The sequence below is a fragment of the Melanerpes formicivorus genome, unplaced genomic scaffold (genome assembly GCF_026170545.1).
Source record: "Melanerpes formicivorus ecotype bairdi unplaced genomic scaffold, bMelFor1.0.p_v2 SCAF_27, whole genome shotgun sequence".
In the NCBI taxonomy this organism is placed as follows: Eukaryota; Metazoa; Chordata; class Aves; order Piciformes; family Picidae; genus Melanerpes; species Melanerpes formicivorus.
In genome coordinates this window covers 10,488,170-10,506,491 of record NW_027142379.1, presented here as the reverse complement: position 1 = coordinate 10,506,491, position 18,322 = coordinate 10,488,170, and the positions used below count along the sequence as shown (strand labels likewise).

General features: G+C 44.0%; 1 protein-coding gene across 2 annotated transcripts in view; it reads left to right on the top strand.

Moving 5' to 3' along the window:
* SLC10A7 (solute carrier family 10 member 7) overlaps positions 1 to 18,322 on the top strand; it is a 169,052-nt gene that overhangs the window by 10,822 nt on the left and 139,908 nt on the right. For both annotated transcript variants that reach the window (XM_068154085.1, XM_068154084.1), the window contains exon 4: positions 4,738 to 4,813. In XM_068154085.1, the coding sequence (XP_068010186.1) occupies positions 4,738 to 4,813 (76 nt within the window). The remainder of the gene's footprint in view (positions 1 to 4,737; positions 4,814 to 18,322) is intronic.

Below are 18,322 nucleotides of genomic sequence, written 5' to 3'. Positions count from 1 at the left end.
TGTTTAAGCATAATGGAGTGAAATCTATTTGTAGTTGTCTTCTTAAAGGGCTGCTAATCCTGCAAAGGATTTTTTTGTAAGACCTGTGAAAGGACTTTTGTGCTCTAGTACTTTGCTGTCAGAAATACAGTGTATGCACAAGATCATCTGTTGCTGTCTACAACTACCTGAAGGGAGGTTATAGCCAGGTGGGGGTTGGTCTCTTCTCCCAGGCAACCACTAACAGAACAAGAGGACACAGTCTCAAGCTGTGCCAGGGGAGGTTCAGGCTGGATGTTAGGAAGAAGTTCTTCACAGAAAGAGTGATTATCCATTGGAAAGTGCTGCCCAGAAAGGTGGTGGAGTCATCATGATTGGAGGTGTTTAGGAAGAGACTGGGTGGGGTGCTTGGTGCCATGGTTTAGTTGGTTAGATGGTGTTGGGTGATAGGTTGGAACAGAGGCACAATTTTTCCTCAATGATCTTAAAATTCCCCCCTAATCCAAGGGAATCTCAGTGACTGAAGTGCAAGGTGCAAGAACTTTTGCAACCAGAAGTTTCTCCTAATGCCCCACAGCTGTAGGTGGTTGGGTTCCCCCCCCTAGAAACACTAAAGTACCCTAATGAAAACAGGTGGGAACAATTCAGGCTTTGATAAAAGTTTGTTCCTCCTCGGGCATGCTTGTAGTGGGAGCTTGGTGAGAGTTCCCACAAAGGCCTGGGAAAAGCAGCACCTACTCCCAAGGGCATGCAGCACTCTTAGGCAGGATGGCTCCCCTGGGGGCTTTAGTTTTCCACTATTCTCTGCACAAGGTTCTGCCTGAAGGACACAGCTGAGCCCTCAGCTAAGTTCCTGTCTTGCTTCAGAATGCATGGTAGGTTCTCCCATCCTCTACAACAGTCTGTTTTGCTGCAAATGTTATTTGAGAGGGAGGTTCAGATGGTCCCAGCTTTTCAGCTGTGTTTGTATGCTTAGGCTTGCTTGATATTTTTTATTTCCTTTCTGTCTGGGGTGGTAAGAGGCTTATTGCTTTGTGGTTGTGGACATCATCCCAAGCATCTTCTAAGTTTTGGTTAAGTTTTGCCTTGACAGCCTCCTTTTAAAAAGGATGAAGAAGAGAATGAAGCACACTATTGATGTTTGCAGTTTCCCCTCTTCTGCCACTCATAGCATATGGCAGACATATGGTGGTAGGGCAGGAGGTACAGCTTTGGTAGTTCCATATCTACGATGTCTGGGCCCCTCAGTTTAAGAAGGACATTGAGACACTTGAATATGTCCAAAGAAGGGCAACCAGCAGCACAAGCCCTATGAGGAGAGGCTGAGGGAGCTGGGATTGTTTAGCCTGGAGAAGAGGAGGCTCAGGGGAGACCTCATTGCTCTCTACAACTACCTGAAAGGTGGTTGTAGCCGGGAAGGGGTTGGTCTCTTCTCCCAGGGAACCAGCACCAGAACAAGGGGACACAGTCTCAAGCTGTGCTAGGGGAAGTTTAGGCTGGAGGTGAGGAGAAAGTTTGTCACGGAGAGAGTCATTAGTCATTGGAATGTGCTGCCCAGGTTGGTGGTGGAGTCACTGTCCCTGGAGGTGTTCAAGAGAGGATTGGACATGGCACTTGGTGCCATGGTCTAGTCATGAGGTCTGTGGTGACAGGTTGGACTCAATGATCTTTGAGTTCTCTTCCAACCTTAGTGATACTGTGATGTGTGACCTGGGCCTCTACTCCTCAGCTGTGTGTAATGTACCAGCAGATTATGTATTAGGTACTGCTCTTCAACAAGTGTTTGGACCCTTGATATTAGTGTTTCTAGCATGACCTGAACCAGTGGAAGGTTTCAGGTTGTTGGTTATTATCTGTAGTAACCTGCTGGCCATTAGAGGACTTTGTTTGTGTATTGGCCATACTGTGTGTAGCTGACACAAAGCAAGGCAAAAGTTCACAGATGTGTGCTTCAGCACAGCTTGTTAGAAGTATTTCCACTTAGTGTGCACTAGCTGTTTTGTGGATTAGTGCTTTGATATGAAGGATACTTAAACCCATAGCTTGCCAGTGATTTGGTTTGGTTTGTTTTTTAAATGAGAACAGTTTTAAATTTGAGAGAGGGTTAAGAGAGATTGAGTGTAGAAGGTCCCTGCCAAGCTGAGATGAATGCACTTCATCTCAGTGCACATTTCATAGCTCTCTGGATAACTCTGAACTTAATCCACCCCTTATCAGTGCAGGTGAGGAGTTCAAGGAGCTGGCTGCCAAGAGGCCATGTAGAAGAGAGATTACAGTATCAGAAGCAGTCTAGGGGATGGACATCAGACTCACCATGGATTTGCCTGCTCTATATTTTTCTGTCTGTTTCTAAATGTTTCCACACCATTTATTTTCCCCCTGCATTTCTTTTCAATGTGAGTTTACCCTGCTGAGGGCTGACAGCTCTCTGCTTTCTTAGCTTATTTCACTGTAAGCTCAAGGTACTGTGTGCAGTTCCAAGGTGGTGCTTGGCACTTTGTGATTGGATTTATATAATGCTTACGTTGGTTGCCTCTTTCCACGGTGTCTGTAGCTGACAAACTGAATATTGTCATTGCCATTTAGCTGTTTCTTCTCTTCAAGCTTTTTGTGTATTTGCAGTCTGTCAGCTGTGCTGTGATGTTCTTTCTCCCTGTTGTGGGGATTTGATACTTCAGTTTGCTACAGCTTTTTGTCACTGGGGTTCTCAGGCAGGGAGTGACGCAGTTATGAGTGCAAAGTAGCTCATCACTGGTAGCTGATTGTTCTAAACTAGACTTAGAGAATTACTGTAGTTAGACAAGACCTTTAAAGTTGAGTTCAACTTTTCTCTGTACCAAGTCTCATGCTAACCCATGGCCCTTAGCACAGCATCTCCCATACTCTCTCAAACTGCAGTACTTCCAAACATGTACAGACCCTATGTTTTGGAAGGTTTCACAGACTATTTCATCCCATGCCTTACTGACTTTTCTAAGTCATCAGAGTTTTTCTTTAGAAGCCCTTTTTTCCTTAGCCCCAAATTTAGTTGTGATTTATTGTGGTATGTTCTTGTTTCTAAATAAACATTTAGAATCACAGAATTGTGAGGGTTGGAAGGGACCTCAAGGATCATCTAGTTCTACCCCCGCCCTGCCATGGGCAGGGACACCTCATACTGGATCAGTTTGCTCAGAACCCCATCCAGCTTGGCCTTACCTTGAGTACTGTGTCCAGTTCTGGGCCCCTCAGTTTAAGAAGAACATCAAAACACTTGAACGTGTCCAGAGAAGGGCAACAAGGCTGGGGAGAGGCCTTGAGCACAGCCCTGTGAGGAGAGGCTGAGGGAGCTGGGATTGTTTAGCCTGGAGAAGAGGAGGCTCAGGGGTGACCTCATTGCCCTCTACAACTACCTGAAAGGTGGTTGTAGCCAGGAAGGGGTTGTTCTCTTCTCCCAGGCAGCCAGCACCAGAACTAATTGTGGCCTTCCAGTATCTGAAGGGGGCCTACAGGAAGGCTGGGGAAGGACTTCTCAGGATCTCAGGTAGTAATAGGACTAGGGGGAATGGAATGAAGCTGGAGGTGGGGAGATTCAGGCTGGAGGTGAGGAGGAAGTTCTTCCCCATGAGAGTGGTGAAACCCTGGAATGGGTTGTCCAGGGAGGTGGTCGAGGCCCCGTTCCTGGGGGTGTTTAAGAGCAGGCTGGATGAGGCTCTGGGCAGCCTGCTCTAGTGTGGGGTGTCCCTGCCCATGGCAGGGGGGTTGGAACTAGATGATCCTTGTGGTCCCTTCCAACCCTGAATGAAACTATGAAACAAGAGGCCACAGTCTCAAGCTGCACCAGGGGAAGTTTAGGCTGGAGGTGAGGAGAAAGTTCTTCACTGAGAGAGTCGTTCGTCATTGGAATGTGCTGCCCGGGGGGGTGGTGGAGTCCCCATCCCTGGAGGTGTTCAAGAGGGGATTGGATGTGGCACTTGGTGCCATGGTTTAGTAGTCATGAGGTCTGTGGTGACAGGTTGGACTCAGTGATCCTTGAGGTCTCTTCCAACCTTGGCGATACAGTGATACTGTGATACCTCAAGGGCTGGGGCTTCTACCAGCTCCCCTGACATTTGATACAACTGGTTTCTATAATAATCAGTTTGTATGGACCAACTTTGAAAACAAAGGGAAGTTCACCACTTTTTTTTCCCTTCCTTAGTTTGCTGCACCAACAATGGAAAAAGTGTCTGTATTTTGGACTTCTGAAATGCAATAGAAAGCTTTTGGTATTTTGATTAATGGGAGCTGGGGGATTTCACCAGGAAGTAAAAACATGCATCAAAATTGAACAATCCATGGGCTTTTAATGTTCAGGAAATAAGCAGCATAATAGTGGTTTTTAAAATGTATTTATTTTAGTAGGGGTTTGATGGAAAAGCAAAGTACAGTGGAAACCTGGAATAGTGAGCATGGCTCTTCTAAGTTTTCTACTTTAGTAGTGTAGTTTTTATCACAGTAGGAGTGTATGTTTTTATCACTGAACAGCTTTTTTTCCAGAAAATGGGAGCTTACATCCCTGCTTTCTTTCTTACTTCCTTACTTCCTTACCTAACTAGGGCAGGACATGTGATGTCTTTGGGGCAGATGTGTAGATATCCTTGTGAATGGTAGATGCAGTACTGCAGGTGGGGAAATGGAGTCACAGCAGGGTTAAGTGTTTGGCTTTTTAAGGTTTTAGGTTGCACAGTGTTTTGCATTATGTGAGGAGTATAACACTTCTTTTTTTGTTGCTTTCAGCTTGCAGACAGTAGGCTGCATGCCACCTCCTGTGTCTTCTGCAGTAATATTAACCAAAGCTGTTGGTGGAAATGAGGTGAGTTTTTTGTTTTGCTTTTGAAAGCTTTGTTTTTAAACAAGTTCTAACAGTTACTTGTTTACCTTGAACTGGTGGCAAAAACACTCTCTGCAATGTGATGCTGCTGTGGTTTGTGAAAGGTTCCAGAGTTAAAGCTTGGGGGTTGTGTTGGTGTCAAACAAGGGAGAGCACCATGTTAAATCTGTTGGAGCTGATCAGATTGGAAGGGACTCAGCTCTCTGAGTTGATAGAAAGGTTTCTGATAGAAACTTGGGATAGTAGATTTCTGCTTGTTGCTGCACTCTAATGCCTAACTGAGTAATGTTTGTGTGCTGTGCACCAGTTAACTCCTAGATAGCTTTGTGGTGAAGCTCTGCTCTTGCAGTGATTGCTTGGATGGTGTTTAATATTAAGACACCCTGTAGTAGGAATTCCTGGAGCTTAGAGCTGCAAGTGTAGCAACTGAGACGATTGAGACACAAACATTAATTGAAATCTTCCATTGTTATTTGAGCCTGTGTGAAAAGAAAATTCTGGGGAATGTGGAGTCCTCTGACAGTGCTGCAAAGCAAAGTGCTCAGCAGATAGGAAATGCCAGAATTGTTGTTTGTGGAATCTGTGTGTGGTCACATTATATTTCTGCCTTAAAATGGCATGTTCTGATGTCATTTCAGACCCTTTCTTTACCTTGCTGTGTTCAGGAAGACCCAGATAGGCAGCTCTTAGGAAATTAATCCAGCTGTGTTGATTAATGAGGTTGTTTCCTCTTAACTGGATGAGACCTAGAAAGTGAGGAAGGGAGAGAGTAACAACAGGTTAGTTTTGAAGCAGGGGCTGTTGGGCTGCTGTTCTGGAGGGTTGGAGCCAAATCTCAATTCAGCTGTCGAGCTCCTGCGTGAGGCTGGGCGAGTCACTTCAACCACGTTTTTTAAGCGTGGCCATTAGTTGTGTACTTCTCATTTTCTGAGTTCAGACTCTTGGGACCGATTAATGTCAGCTTTGAAAACACATGATAGCACTGAAATAGATTGAAGTTGTACTTTGTACTGACAAAGTGCTGTTTAATTGCTCTATCCTCCGAAGAGAGACCTAAAGCATCTCAAGTCGAGCATCTCTAATTACAGGCAATCCTGATGCACCTCGCTGTCTCCCAGTTTGCTACCTGAAAAACAAGAGTCAGAAGAATGTCTGGTGGAGGTGCTGTGGAGTAATTAGGATAAGAAAGTCATTCAGGTGCATGTTAGTGATCAACAGAGATGTGAGAAGTTTTCCAGTTATGATTCTCGGTGTAGGTGCTGTAAATTAGAATCATCGAATTGTCAGGGTTGGGAGGGAACTCAAGGATCATCTAGTTCCAACCCTGCAGGGACCTCTCACGCTAGATGAGGTTGCTTGGAGCCACATCCAGCCTGGCCTTAAAAACCTCCAGGGATAAGGCTTCCACTACCTCCTTGTTCCAGTCTCTCAACACCCTCATGGCAAAGAACTTCCTAACGTCCAATCTGATTCTACCTATTTCTATTTTTGTTCCATTCCCCCTGGAACTGAAGTACTGAATGAATGCTCACTTGGTGCTAGCACTCTCTGTCCTATCCTTAGAACAAGGCAAAGACCCTCTGGAAAAAAATAAGGTTTGATTTGTCAATTAGTCAATTTGTTATAGTTGAAGTGTAGAGAGTTCAGTTTCTTACCAATGAGAGTTCCCTTTTTAATGTAGTGTTTTTCTGGGATGGTGGTGGGGGTGTGTGTTTGCACCAACTGGAAAATGGAAACTGTATTGTGTAAGGTGTGTGTAAGTAATTGCATAAATCGCTGACAAAGTAAGCTTGAGCCTCTAATTCTTCTGTAGCACAAGGTGTTGGAGGAATGTAAAAATGTCTGATTTGTTAGTGACAAAGCACATCAAGAATTACTGGGTTTTGGGAGCTGAGAGTTCTGACAGGAAGGCAGGCAGTATTGCAGTATCACTAAGGTTGGAAGAGACCTTAAAGATCAAGTCCAACCTGTCACCACAGACCTCATGACTACACCATGGCACCAAGTGCCACGTCCAATCCCCTCTTGAACACCTCCAGGGACGGTGACTCCACCACCTCCCTGGGCAGCATATTCCAATGACCAATGACTCTCTCAGTGAAGAGCTTCCTCCTCACCTCCAGCCTAAACTTCCCCTGGTGCAGCTTGAGACTGTGTCTTCTTGTTCTGGTGCTGGTTGCTTGGGAGAAGAGACCAACCCTTTCCTGGCTACAACCACCTTTCAGGTAGTTGTAGAGGGCAATGAGGTCTCCCCTGAGCCTCCTCTTCTCCAGGCTAAACAATCCCAGCTCCCTCAGCCTCTCCTCACAGGGCTGTGCTCAAGGCCTCTCCCCAGCCTTGTTGCCCTTCTCTGGACATGTTCAAGTGTCTCAATGTCCTTCTTAAACTGAGGGGCTCAGAACTGGACACAGGACTCAAGGTGTGGCCTAACCAATGCAGAGCACAGGAGCACAATGACTTCCCTGCTCCTGCTGGCCACACTATTCCTAATGCAGGCCAGGATGCTGTTGGCCTTCTTGGCCACCTGGGCACACTGCTGGCTCATGTTTAGGCAGCTGTCAATCAGGCAAAGGAGAAACAGCCTTTACACATGTGCAGTGTAAACAGTTTATTGCCAGACTTGCTCAAGTTTCATTGCAAATACATATTTTTTTTTAATTTGATGTTTCTTAGGTTGGGATTATTGTTAATTGTTCTTCTGAAGAGCAGCAAATCACATTCTTCATGCTAGGGGAGAAAGCCTTCTCCCATCTTCTCACCAAATTTCACCTAAGCTCTATTGATACATTTCTCTTTCTGGCATGAGCAGAGCAATCATTTTCCTCCTCCTCCTTTTCAAATCCTCTCTAATATACAAAGAATTTAAATCTGGGAGTCAGCTGAACTATGTGATTGTACTGTAAGAGCATTTGTTGGTAATAGTCTCTTGAATGGCTTTTTCTTTGTCAAGCATATATCCCTTACCTAGAGAAATTGATTTGTCTGAGGGCGTCGCCACACTGCATAGTGTAGTATGAAGATAAATGAGCTTGCTCAGAAGCAATGGAGTGAGGAAGCTCCACATGAGCTAATTAGGCTGCCAAGTGTCCTGCTGCTGCAGAGTACAGGCACACCCTCAATAAGTGCTCTGAAGACCACTTTGGATTTCTTGAAACATAGCACACAAGAGCTGGGCTAGTTGACTTCTGACAGTGGAGAGGATTTAAGGTTTTGTTTTTCTAAGCAGAAGTGACTGTTGAATGTCATTTGGACTTGGCTTATTCTCAAAGAGCTGGTAGGCACTATGGCATGGTAGAAACACCTGACCTGGTGCTGAGGAAATGTGGATTCTGTGTTTAGCTCTGTCATTAACTTTTTGGGTAGGACAGAGTAGGATATTGTGTCTCTAAGCTTTTTTAGGGTGTCAGGTAATGATAGGACTGGGGGGGAATGGAACAAAACTAGAAATGGGTTGATTCAGATTGGGTGTTAGGAAGAAGTTCTTCCCCATGAGGGTGGTGAAACACTGGAACAGGTTGCCCAGGGAGGTGGTAGAAGCCTCATCCTTAGAGATTTTAAGGCTAGGCTTGATGGGGCTCTGAGCAACCTAATGTAGTGTGAGGTGTTGTTGCCCATGGCAGGGGGGTTGGAACTGGATGATCCTTGATGATCTGGATGAGGGCACTGAGTCCATCATCAGTAAATTTGCTGATGATACCAAGCTGGGGGCAGGAGTTGATCTGCTGGAGGGTAGAGAGGCTCTGCAGAGGGACCTAGACAGGCTGGACAGGTGGGCAGAATCCAAGGGCATGAGATTTAACACATCCAAGTGCCGGGTTCTGCACATTGGCCACAACAACCCCATGCAGTGCTACAGGCTGGGGTCAGAGTGGCTGGAGAGCAGCCAGGCAGAGAGGGACCTGGGGGTGCTGGTTGATGGTAGGCTGAACATGAGCCTGCAGTGTGCCCAGGCAGCCAAGAGGGCCAATGGCATCCTGGCCTGCCTCAGGAAGTGTGGCCAGCAGGAGCAGGGAGGTCATTCTCCCCCTGTACGCTGCATTGCTTAGGCCATATCTTGAGTCCTGTGTCCAGTTCTGGGCCCCTCAGTTTAGGAAGGAGGTTGACTTGCTGGAACGAGTCCAGAAAAGGGCAATGAAGTTGGTGAGGGGTTTAGAGCACAGCCCTGTGAGGAGAGGCTGAGGGAGCTGGGGCTGCTTAGCCTGGAGAAGAGGAGACTCAGGGGTGATCTTATCACTCTCTACAACTACCTGAAGGGAGGTTGTAGACAGGCGGATGATGGTCTCTTCTCCCAGGCAGCCAGTACCAGAACAAGAGGACACAGTCTCAGGCTGCACCAGGGGAAGTTCAGGTTGGATGTTAGGAAGAAGTTCTATACAGAAAGAGTGATTGCCCATTGGAATGGGCTGCCCAGGGAGGTGGTGGAGTCGCCGTCATTGGAGGTGTTCAGGAGGAGGCTTGATGGGGTGCTTGGTGCCATGGGTTAGCTGTTTGGGTGGGTTGGCTTGGTTGATGGGTTGGACACGATGATCTTGAAGGTCTCTTCCAACCTGGTTTGGTTTATTCTACTAAAGGTTTATTCTAATAAAGCTGTTTGGGTGGGTTGGATTGGTTGATGGGTTGGATGCAATGATCTTGAAGGTCTCTTCCAACCTGGTTTGGTTTATTCTAAATAAAGGTCTCTTCAACCCTAACAATTCTATGGTTCCATGAGGTTAGCAGTGATGGGGAATGGCAACTCTGTGAAGTGTTTGAAGATCAGTGCTGAAAAGCATTATGGAAGAGCTGCATTTTATAGTTCGGGGACAGGGTGATTAAGTACTTGGTCAAGTGCTTAGAAAGGGAGTCTACATCATTAGAAGCCACTTGGAGGATGGGGGATTTTGCAGCCTATCAATTGTAGAATTCAGCTGTGAGATGATAAAAGGAAACTTAGTACTTTTTTTTTTTGGTTAATCTTACAAGGATCTACTTTTTAATTGGTACATGCCTGAGGGTACAAAATAAAATGTTCTGCTTTGTTGGCTGGGGAAGGTGTGGTCATCAAAGCTGATACTAAGAATTCTGATTGAACTGTGTTCATCCTTGAAAATGTTAGTGTTCTGGGCTTGTGAGTGCAAACCTGGGTAAGCTGAAAATCTTCATTATTTAACTGTCAGTGTTTAGTAGCATCTGTACTCTCCACCAGTGTTTGTTTTCCTGATGGTTCAAACACATGGGGTATCAAAAACCAAAGTTACTTAAGCTTTAAGTCCCCTTGGTCTCTCTTTCTCCCACTTCACTCTCTTTTTCCATCACTCCTCTTATGATTTCCTATATGTTACTTTTATTACCCTTGCAGCAGCTGTCTAAACTAGCCTGTTCCTAGCTCTTGTTCCTAAGCAAAATCAGTTCAAGTACTGAGTTTAATTTGATGGCATCTAAAGCCCTATGAGCAAAAAAGGTGTTTAGATGTACACTGGAAAAACATAGAGGTGTCACTATCAGAAATAATAATCTAATTTTTAGTTTGGTGATACTTTGAATGTTGTAAGAATAGAATAGAATAAAGCAGGTTGGAAGAGACCTTCAAGATCATCGTGTCCAGCCTATCATCCAACACCACCTAATCAACTTTGTCAGTTACTTAGTTGTTTCTGTTATCAGTGACAATTATGAAGTCTCTTCATTTGTCCATGGCCAGTCCATGTAGTTGAAGTAGGAATGAAAACCAGAAGGCCTCACTTTTATTCTTTGCTCTTGTTGAGCCATGAAAGGTCATGATTTTAATGACGGTGCAGCAGCTGACAGCACAGAGGGTCATCTGGTGTCATTTTATTCTTAAGTCTTGTAGGTTTTCAGTGAAATTATAAATCTTACTTCTTTTAAAAGTCTGCTTCTACCTGTCCATTTCTGCAAGACAAATATGTCAGCATTTCAAGGTAAAGCTGTAAAGACAAACCTATTAAAAGCTCAGAGATCCTTAGACAGATGCTGTAGAGATGCCAGATATTACTACAAAGTAGTCAGACAGCAAACATCATACCCTCCTTAAGAATCAAAGTAATGAAGAAAAGAGATTGAAAATGAGATCTATAAGTCTATTATCAGTTTGGGAGAGGGGAAAAAAACCAACAACAACAATTTGCAATGACTTTTATGGCAGCTTAATGACATACTTTTGAAAAGTGTAACATGAGAGGGAAGAGCTATGATGGAATTGTACAGATAAATCGTGGCAGACAGTTAGTTTTATTGAAGAATACTTTGGCTGTTTTGCTCTCTCATCCACAGCAAAAACCATTGAGGTTTTTGTTGGTTTGGGGTTTGTTTTTTTTTTTTTTGTTCAATTGAGCTTGTACAAAAGCTCTTAATCAAGGCTGTGTTTCTCTGCAGCTTTCGTGTGGATCTGCTGAGCCTTTTGTAAAACAAGGGGTTGCATATCCAAGGCAAGGTTCGGAAATACAAAATAGACCATGATGAAGAAATCTAGAAAGGTATTTATGAAATAAGACATAAACTAAAGAGAGTGGTGTTTAGGAGGAGACTTGATAGGGTGCTTGGTTGCATGGTTTAGTTGATGAGGTGGTGTTGGATGATCACAGAATCACCAGGGTTGGAAGAGACCTCAAAGATCATTGAGTCCAACCTGTCACCACAGACCTCATGACTACTAAACCATGGCACCAAGGGCCATGTCCAATCCCCTCTTGAACACCTCCAGGGATGGGGACTCCACCACCTCCCTGGGCAGCACATTCCAATGGCTAACAACTCTCTGTGAAGAACTTTCTCCTCACCTCCCGCCTAAACTTCCCCTGGCACAGCTTGAGACTGTGTCCTCTTGTTCTGGTGCTGGTTGCCAGGGAGAAGAGACCAACTCCCTCCTGGCTGCAACCACCCTTCAGGTAGTTGTAGAGAGCAGTAAGGTCTCCCCTGAGCCTTCTCTTCTCCAGGCTAAACAACCCCAGCTCCCTCAGCCTCTCCTCATAGGGCCTGTGCTCAAGGCCTCTCCGCAGCCTCGTTGCTCTTCTCTGGACACGTTGGGTTGGATGTGATGATCTTGAAGGTCTCTTCCAGTCTGGTCTGGTCTATTCTATTCTGGTCTATTCTATTCTATTCTTTTAGATTTGTGGGGTTTTTTTAATGCAAATGTCGAACATAAACCTGAGTCTAAACTTGCAAGAACACAAGCCTGAATATAAACTTGCAAGGTTCACAACTATCCTTTCTGGAAAAGAATCAAGGTCGAGTAGTAACATTTTACACCCCAAATGAGATGCAGTAGTTTAAACTGATACTTAAAAATAAAAAGTGTAGGAGTACTTACTGAGAAATGAACACTGGAAAATTCCTCTGAGTGATAGATTTGTTTGTGTGGTGTTTTTTTTTTTTCCCTTTAAGCCAAAGAACACAAAAAAGTGAACCCTAACAGCACTGTAAAGTCACAAGAAAGATATTGATTTCTCTAAAAATACCTGAAGTTCCTTGAACTGTGTGGACATGTACATTAACCTTTCAAAAGAAACAAAATAAAATGAATAAAAATAAGGACACCCTGTAATGGTTTGTGATTTGTGCCCTGATGCAGCAGTGTGCCGAGAGTGGTTAGCCTTGGAAGGCACCACATGGAATATTATGAAACAGGAGTCATTTAAGATCTTTGAATAAACTGTGGGTTGTGTTTAGTTGTGCCCTGTAAAACAGCTTTTTCTTCTCTAAATGGAGGTCGAGGCCCTGTCCCTGGAAGTGTTTAAGCCCAGGCTGGATGAGGCTCTGGGCAGCCTGCTGTAGTGTGGGGTGTCCCTGCCCATGGCAGGGGGGTTGGAACTAGGTGATCCTTGTGGTCCCTTCCAACCCTGAATGATACTATGATACTATGAAGTCAGTGTTTACAGTAGTGCTGTCTAAAAGTTGGTTTCCAAACTGCACTTGAAACACTTCATGTTTGTAGGTTTTGTTTGTGAAAGGGGAAGTCGTTCTATTGCTTTAAAATTTGCTACTGTAAAGGAAACCCCCCCCTAAAATGAAATATCCATCTCTGTATATGTATTTTAATTTCTCAAGTAATCACTTTTGTCTGCCCATACAGGTTAAATAGTTCCAAACTAAATGAAACTTCCCCTAAATGAAAATATGACTCTGCTGTTAGATGCTCCACTGAAGTCTCTGGGAAATGTGTGTGGGTGTCAGAGGACAAATTTAGGGAAGATGTCTGTACTTCATGTGGACAAATATAAAGAATTAACTGTGTCAGCATAAGCCTTCTATGTACATAGGAGGAGTTGTGCTATTAAATTCACCCACTCTATTCCTGGATTATGGGCTAATTTTTTTATGTATCCTAAGAGTTTACTTTTCTTTTATCATTACTGTGCTTTGAGCAGATGGCTTTTATTGAGCTATTTATTGACACTTAGGGTTTTCTCTTTCCCTGAGTGGTGAGTGCATTTTATATCCATCAATGCATAGGAGTAGCCCAAATTATTACTTACAATATGAATTTCATCACTATAATGTGTCCCAGTCATGCAGCTCCATTAGGTATCTCTAGAGTTCCTCATTGTCTTCTATAACCCAAAGCAATTGTGGAATCTGCTGGGTTGTTTTTTTTTTCCCCTCCTTCTCTCACTGTAGTCATTTAATTTATCACTAGTACTTGTAATACAGATCCACTACTGAAACTGTTGAGAGTGGAAGGGATTTTCAGAGGCATTCAGCTCTGCTCTTGATTCAGTGAAAGCAAATTCAGGCTAACAGGGGGACTTCTAAAATCACCATGTTTGAGCACTTCATGCAAACTAAGTAAGGAGCCTGGAGGTGAAGTTTCACATTCTCCCAACATCTTAGATAAGCTGCTGATTGACTAACCTACAATGGCAGTGGTACAGCTGGACTAGTGATGAAAGATTGAATTTTGTCCCTGGTTGCCAGTACCTCTAACTCAGGGTCTTTTATATGGCTCATAAGATGTCTGGTGGAAAAAGCCCTTCTCTATGCTTTTGGGAGTCTAAGAAGTTAGGGAAGTGCAAGAAAATATTAAATCCCTTAACTGCACAACTTTATGTACTCGAAGATGTACACACAGAATTCACAGCCTGGTGCACCTTCAGCCTTTCCAAATCTGAGGAGCTTGTAGCAGCTCTACCATCATCTAAAAGGCTGTCAGATTGCCTGTTTAAGTGATGCTACAGTGGCTGGAAGCTACCTGGAATCATCACCCCCTTGTGTTTTTGCAGCTGTAGCTGCCTGACTAGATCTGACTTTCTAACAAGAGTGTTTTCAGTGGCTTTCCTGTTGCTATTCTGCAATGCTTGGCTGGGGAGAGCAGGGTTGTTGGTTTTTTTTCTCTGCTATGGGACATTCAGTGACCCTGAAAGCTGTCTGTGGCATAAAGAAGCCAGAGCAGAAGAGTTTCGCTCTCACGCTTGACAAAAACGGCCTTTTAAAGCAAGGTGGGTTTGTATTTGTCTTGGTCAGCAGGTTAATTCAGTGTGAGGTTAGAGTGAGCTTGAGCTTGCTTGCTTTAGCAAGGGAGTGCTGTTCACAATGCATTGCCCTATGCAAAGTAAGCATTTTTATCTGTTTGAACAAATCAGTAATACTTCTGTTGAAATATTTGCAGGGAGTGGGGTCCACTGCCCCCCTAAAATTCAGCTTCTCTCTGGCTGTTTGAAAGAGAGATTGCAGATACTTCACCACAGAGGGAAGTGTTACCAGCTCTCCCTACTTGAGTCTTTGAAAAGTGTCTTTTGGAGAGCACTGAAGACTGGAAATGCTATTCTGAAGGTGACAAAGTGATTTGTTTGCAGTGGAGTGTTTTATGCTGTCTTCCATTGAATGCCAGCACGATGCCAGCATTCACTCTGTGAGGGTCATTTCCTAATGGCTTGCTTTTGGCAGAGCAATGCGGTCGTTTGCTGGCACTGAAACCCAGTGCCTCTCTAGGTTCTTCTTCTGCTGTTGCTCACCTGTTGGCTTACCCAGCAAATGTTAATTTGATATCAATTTTAATAGTAAGTGAAGTGTTTAATCATTGCACATGTTAGGATTGGTGTTGAATCATTGATGCAGCTGCACAGAAACTATTGAGCTTTGTCCATTGCTTGTAGGTTGTTTATTTTCTACCACAAACAATTGATATTGTTCCTTTGACATCTGTCCATGTGTCCACCTGTGTCTGTGCATCTGAACCCTCATTCATGAAGGGACACTACTGCAAACGACTTAACCTGGCTATTGGTTGCTCCAGCATCGGGACTGGGAATGAAAGCATGTGTTTATAAACCTAGCAGCAGCTAATATGCAACAGTATTGATTGTTCAAAATGGAACTAGTTCAGCATTTGTTTCTGAAAAGGCCATTTGGAATGGTCATGTGGAAAGCATTGCTACCACGCTGAAATCTGAAGGCTACCTTTTACACATGACTGCAGCTCACTGCAGGTAAATCAAAACTAAACATGGCTGGTGAGAGGACAAAATGCTCTTTTCTGCCACCCTCCCTCCCTCCTCCTCTCTTATTGTTGTATTTTGCAATGACTTAAATTTAGCTTTGTTTGCTATTGTTGCAAAAAGTCTGTCATGTATACGTGGCTGTATGCTTTGATACATACTGGCTGAGCGCTTCAGCTCCGACTGCATATCCAAAACCTTTTAAAAGGAAATCTCAATGAGCCCCACGGGGCCAAGTAAATTATTACATGTGGTGAACTCTTAAGTCATAGACCAAGGTCATGGCAGTGAGAGTGTATTTCAAAAAGGTTTTATCTGTGCTTGGAAAGCAGATGAAATCTCTCATCATTAACTTCAGAATTATAGTTATAAGAGGATTTTCACTGGAGGTGAAAGATCAAGTTCATGGCGGACATAATGGAGTCTGAAAAGTTATTTCTGAGACATAATGCCAGGACATGAAACATTCACTGAGGTTTTCATGTTATTGATGGGGAGTTTACAGCCTCTAATCTGGATACTGAAGATCAGAAGCACGGTAATTATTGCTAGCTGGTGAGGCTTTGTTTCTACCCTTTTAGAAGGAGGGAAAAAAACCAAACCTCCTTTCTTTTTTTGGTAGTATTGTGAAGGCTTTCAGAAAAATTTCCTAGTTTTTCAGCTCTGTCAGTCTCTGTCACAGCACACAGGCAGTACCTTCCTTAGTTAATAATCCTTCTGTAGAAGTACAAGTTAGTAAACCTGAGTGATACTCGATCCTTCGTGAATTGTGTGCATTTAGTGCTGGGGTGTCTCTGTCCTTAATTGTTCGCAGTCCAAATAAACCAGAAAGAGCAACTGGTGAAGGGAGACAGTGCAGGAAAGCAGAAGCAGAGCTAAGATTTTAGTGACCTGAACTCTTATGCTGCCTGTGGAAATGGCTATTCATTTGCCCGTTCATTCAGCAGGCTTTCACATTTGGCTGGAGGTCGCATGTGTGCGTCAATGCATTTCAGCGGTACCAACGAACAGCAGGAATCTGCTGGGTAGCAGAGAGGCTGAATTTGATGTCTGCATCTTGGGAATGGTTTTGTGAACAGCTCTGCCAATAACAGCACTCACTTGTCCAGAGGCTTTACAGTGCTTGAGCCCTTTGCTTGCGGCCGTGTTGAAATTCACCAGCGATGTGCTGCGTTTAACAGCAGAGTATTAAGCAACCATTGGCAAAAATGGATCACTTCATATTTGTGCTTTCACTGTCAGGAAGGTTGTTATATTTACAGGAAGGGTTCAGCTGTTGTGATTTTACTTGGAAGAGTCTGTTTAGCCTCTTTTCTTGCCATTTTGCTTCTAGGTCAAATGTAAGGTTTGGGTGTTTTGTTGCCTTAAATCCTTCCATCTATTTTAAGAGGAAGCCTTTGCTAAAAGGGTTCCTTGAGTCACAGCTACACATTACAAGGTCATGGGGTTTTTGGCAAATTATCTTTAAATTCCTTTGAATTTTCCAATGAAAACCATAAAATCTTCTTACCATGGAATTAATTTACAGCCAGAACTAGAGAAAGACCTCTCTGATAGTGGCTATCAGGTTTTATTCAACTGAAGCCAAGTACTTTGTTTCAAAATGAATGTGTTTTTAGGGACACCTTTTCATCTATTCAATAGGTAATGTCTTAGAAGTCCTGTGAGAAGAGGAAGTTCAGGCAGGATTGGTAGGTTACCTGTAATTCAAGAAATGACAACATTAAAGTTGGGCACAAAATCTGGGTTCTGATCTATGGATGTGTTTTGTGCTGCTGTTTTAAGATGGCGATGTGGTCATGCAAGGACAGACATTTTAGCAGGGCTTATGGGGACAGACAAGGGGTGATGGCTTAAAGTAAAAGAGGGAGATTCAGGCTAAAGAGAAGGAAGATATTTTTGACACCAAAGGTGGTGAGACAGTGGCCCAGGTTTCCCAGAGAGGTGGTGGATGCCCCATCCCTGGAACCATTCCAGGTCAGGTTGTTTCATAGTTTCATTCAGGGTTGGAAGGGACCACAAGGATCATCTAGTTCCAACCCCCCTGCCATGGGCAGGGACACCCTACACTAGATCAGGCTGCCCAGAGCCTCATCCAGCCTGCTCTTAAACACCCCCAGGGACGGGGCCTCGACCACCTCCCTGGACAACACATTCCAGGGTTTCACCACTCTCATGGTGAAGAACCTCCTCCTTGCTGTAAGCAATCTGTTCTAGTTGCAGATGTCCCTGCTGACTGCAAACATCCTACCATGTCTCAAAGTGATTACAGTAATTCTAACTCCCCCCACCCCTTTCAAATCAGCCAGCTCCAGCATGTTGTTTGTCTTCCTTAACCACACTGAAATCTGCAGTAGTTTTGTTTCCCAGACTGCCTGGTCTCAGTAGCAGTCAGTGCTTCTAACTTCTGAGGGAGAATTTTACTCAGGTGAATCAATTATTGTGCTGTATTATCACACAGCATCTTGTGAGTTAGGCAGCTCATTGAGCAACACTTCCAGCAGACTCTTCATGGATCCTGTATTACCTCTTCTAGGGCTTTTAGGGCTCTTTGTTGTTTTCAGAGTGATGGGAGGCAAGAGTGTCTTTTCATATCCAGTAATGACTCTTTTTTGAGTGACTTAATGCAGACCTGCCAGAGAAGCAGATTTTAAAGGAGATTTCCTGTCTTTTAGGCTTCAAGTTCCTTCCAAATTGTGTGATGCAAGGCAATGGTAAATTTCATTTTGTCAGTTTTTTTTTTTCCTCCTGTAGAGCATATTGTAATATGTTGAGACTTTATTCTGAGCCATCTCTCTTAGATGTTTTCACAAAACTGGAAATAGTTGAATTTGGTTTTCCTGCTAATTAGCACATGCCAGCTGCTACCAGCAACTGAACACCTGTGCTGCTGGTGAGGGTACCTGGAAAGCCTGGGCATGATTCTTCTCCTTTTACTGTAGTGGAATTGCTGTTGAAATCAGAGAAATGGACTGGGTAAGTGTAAGTAAGAGTGGCTCTCTATGATTTGTAGCAAGTGGATTCCAGAAGCAGTCTTAGCTGGTCTGTTTATGCAGAAGTG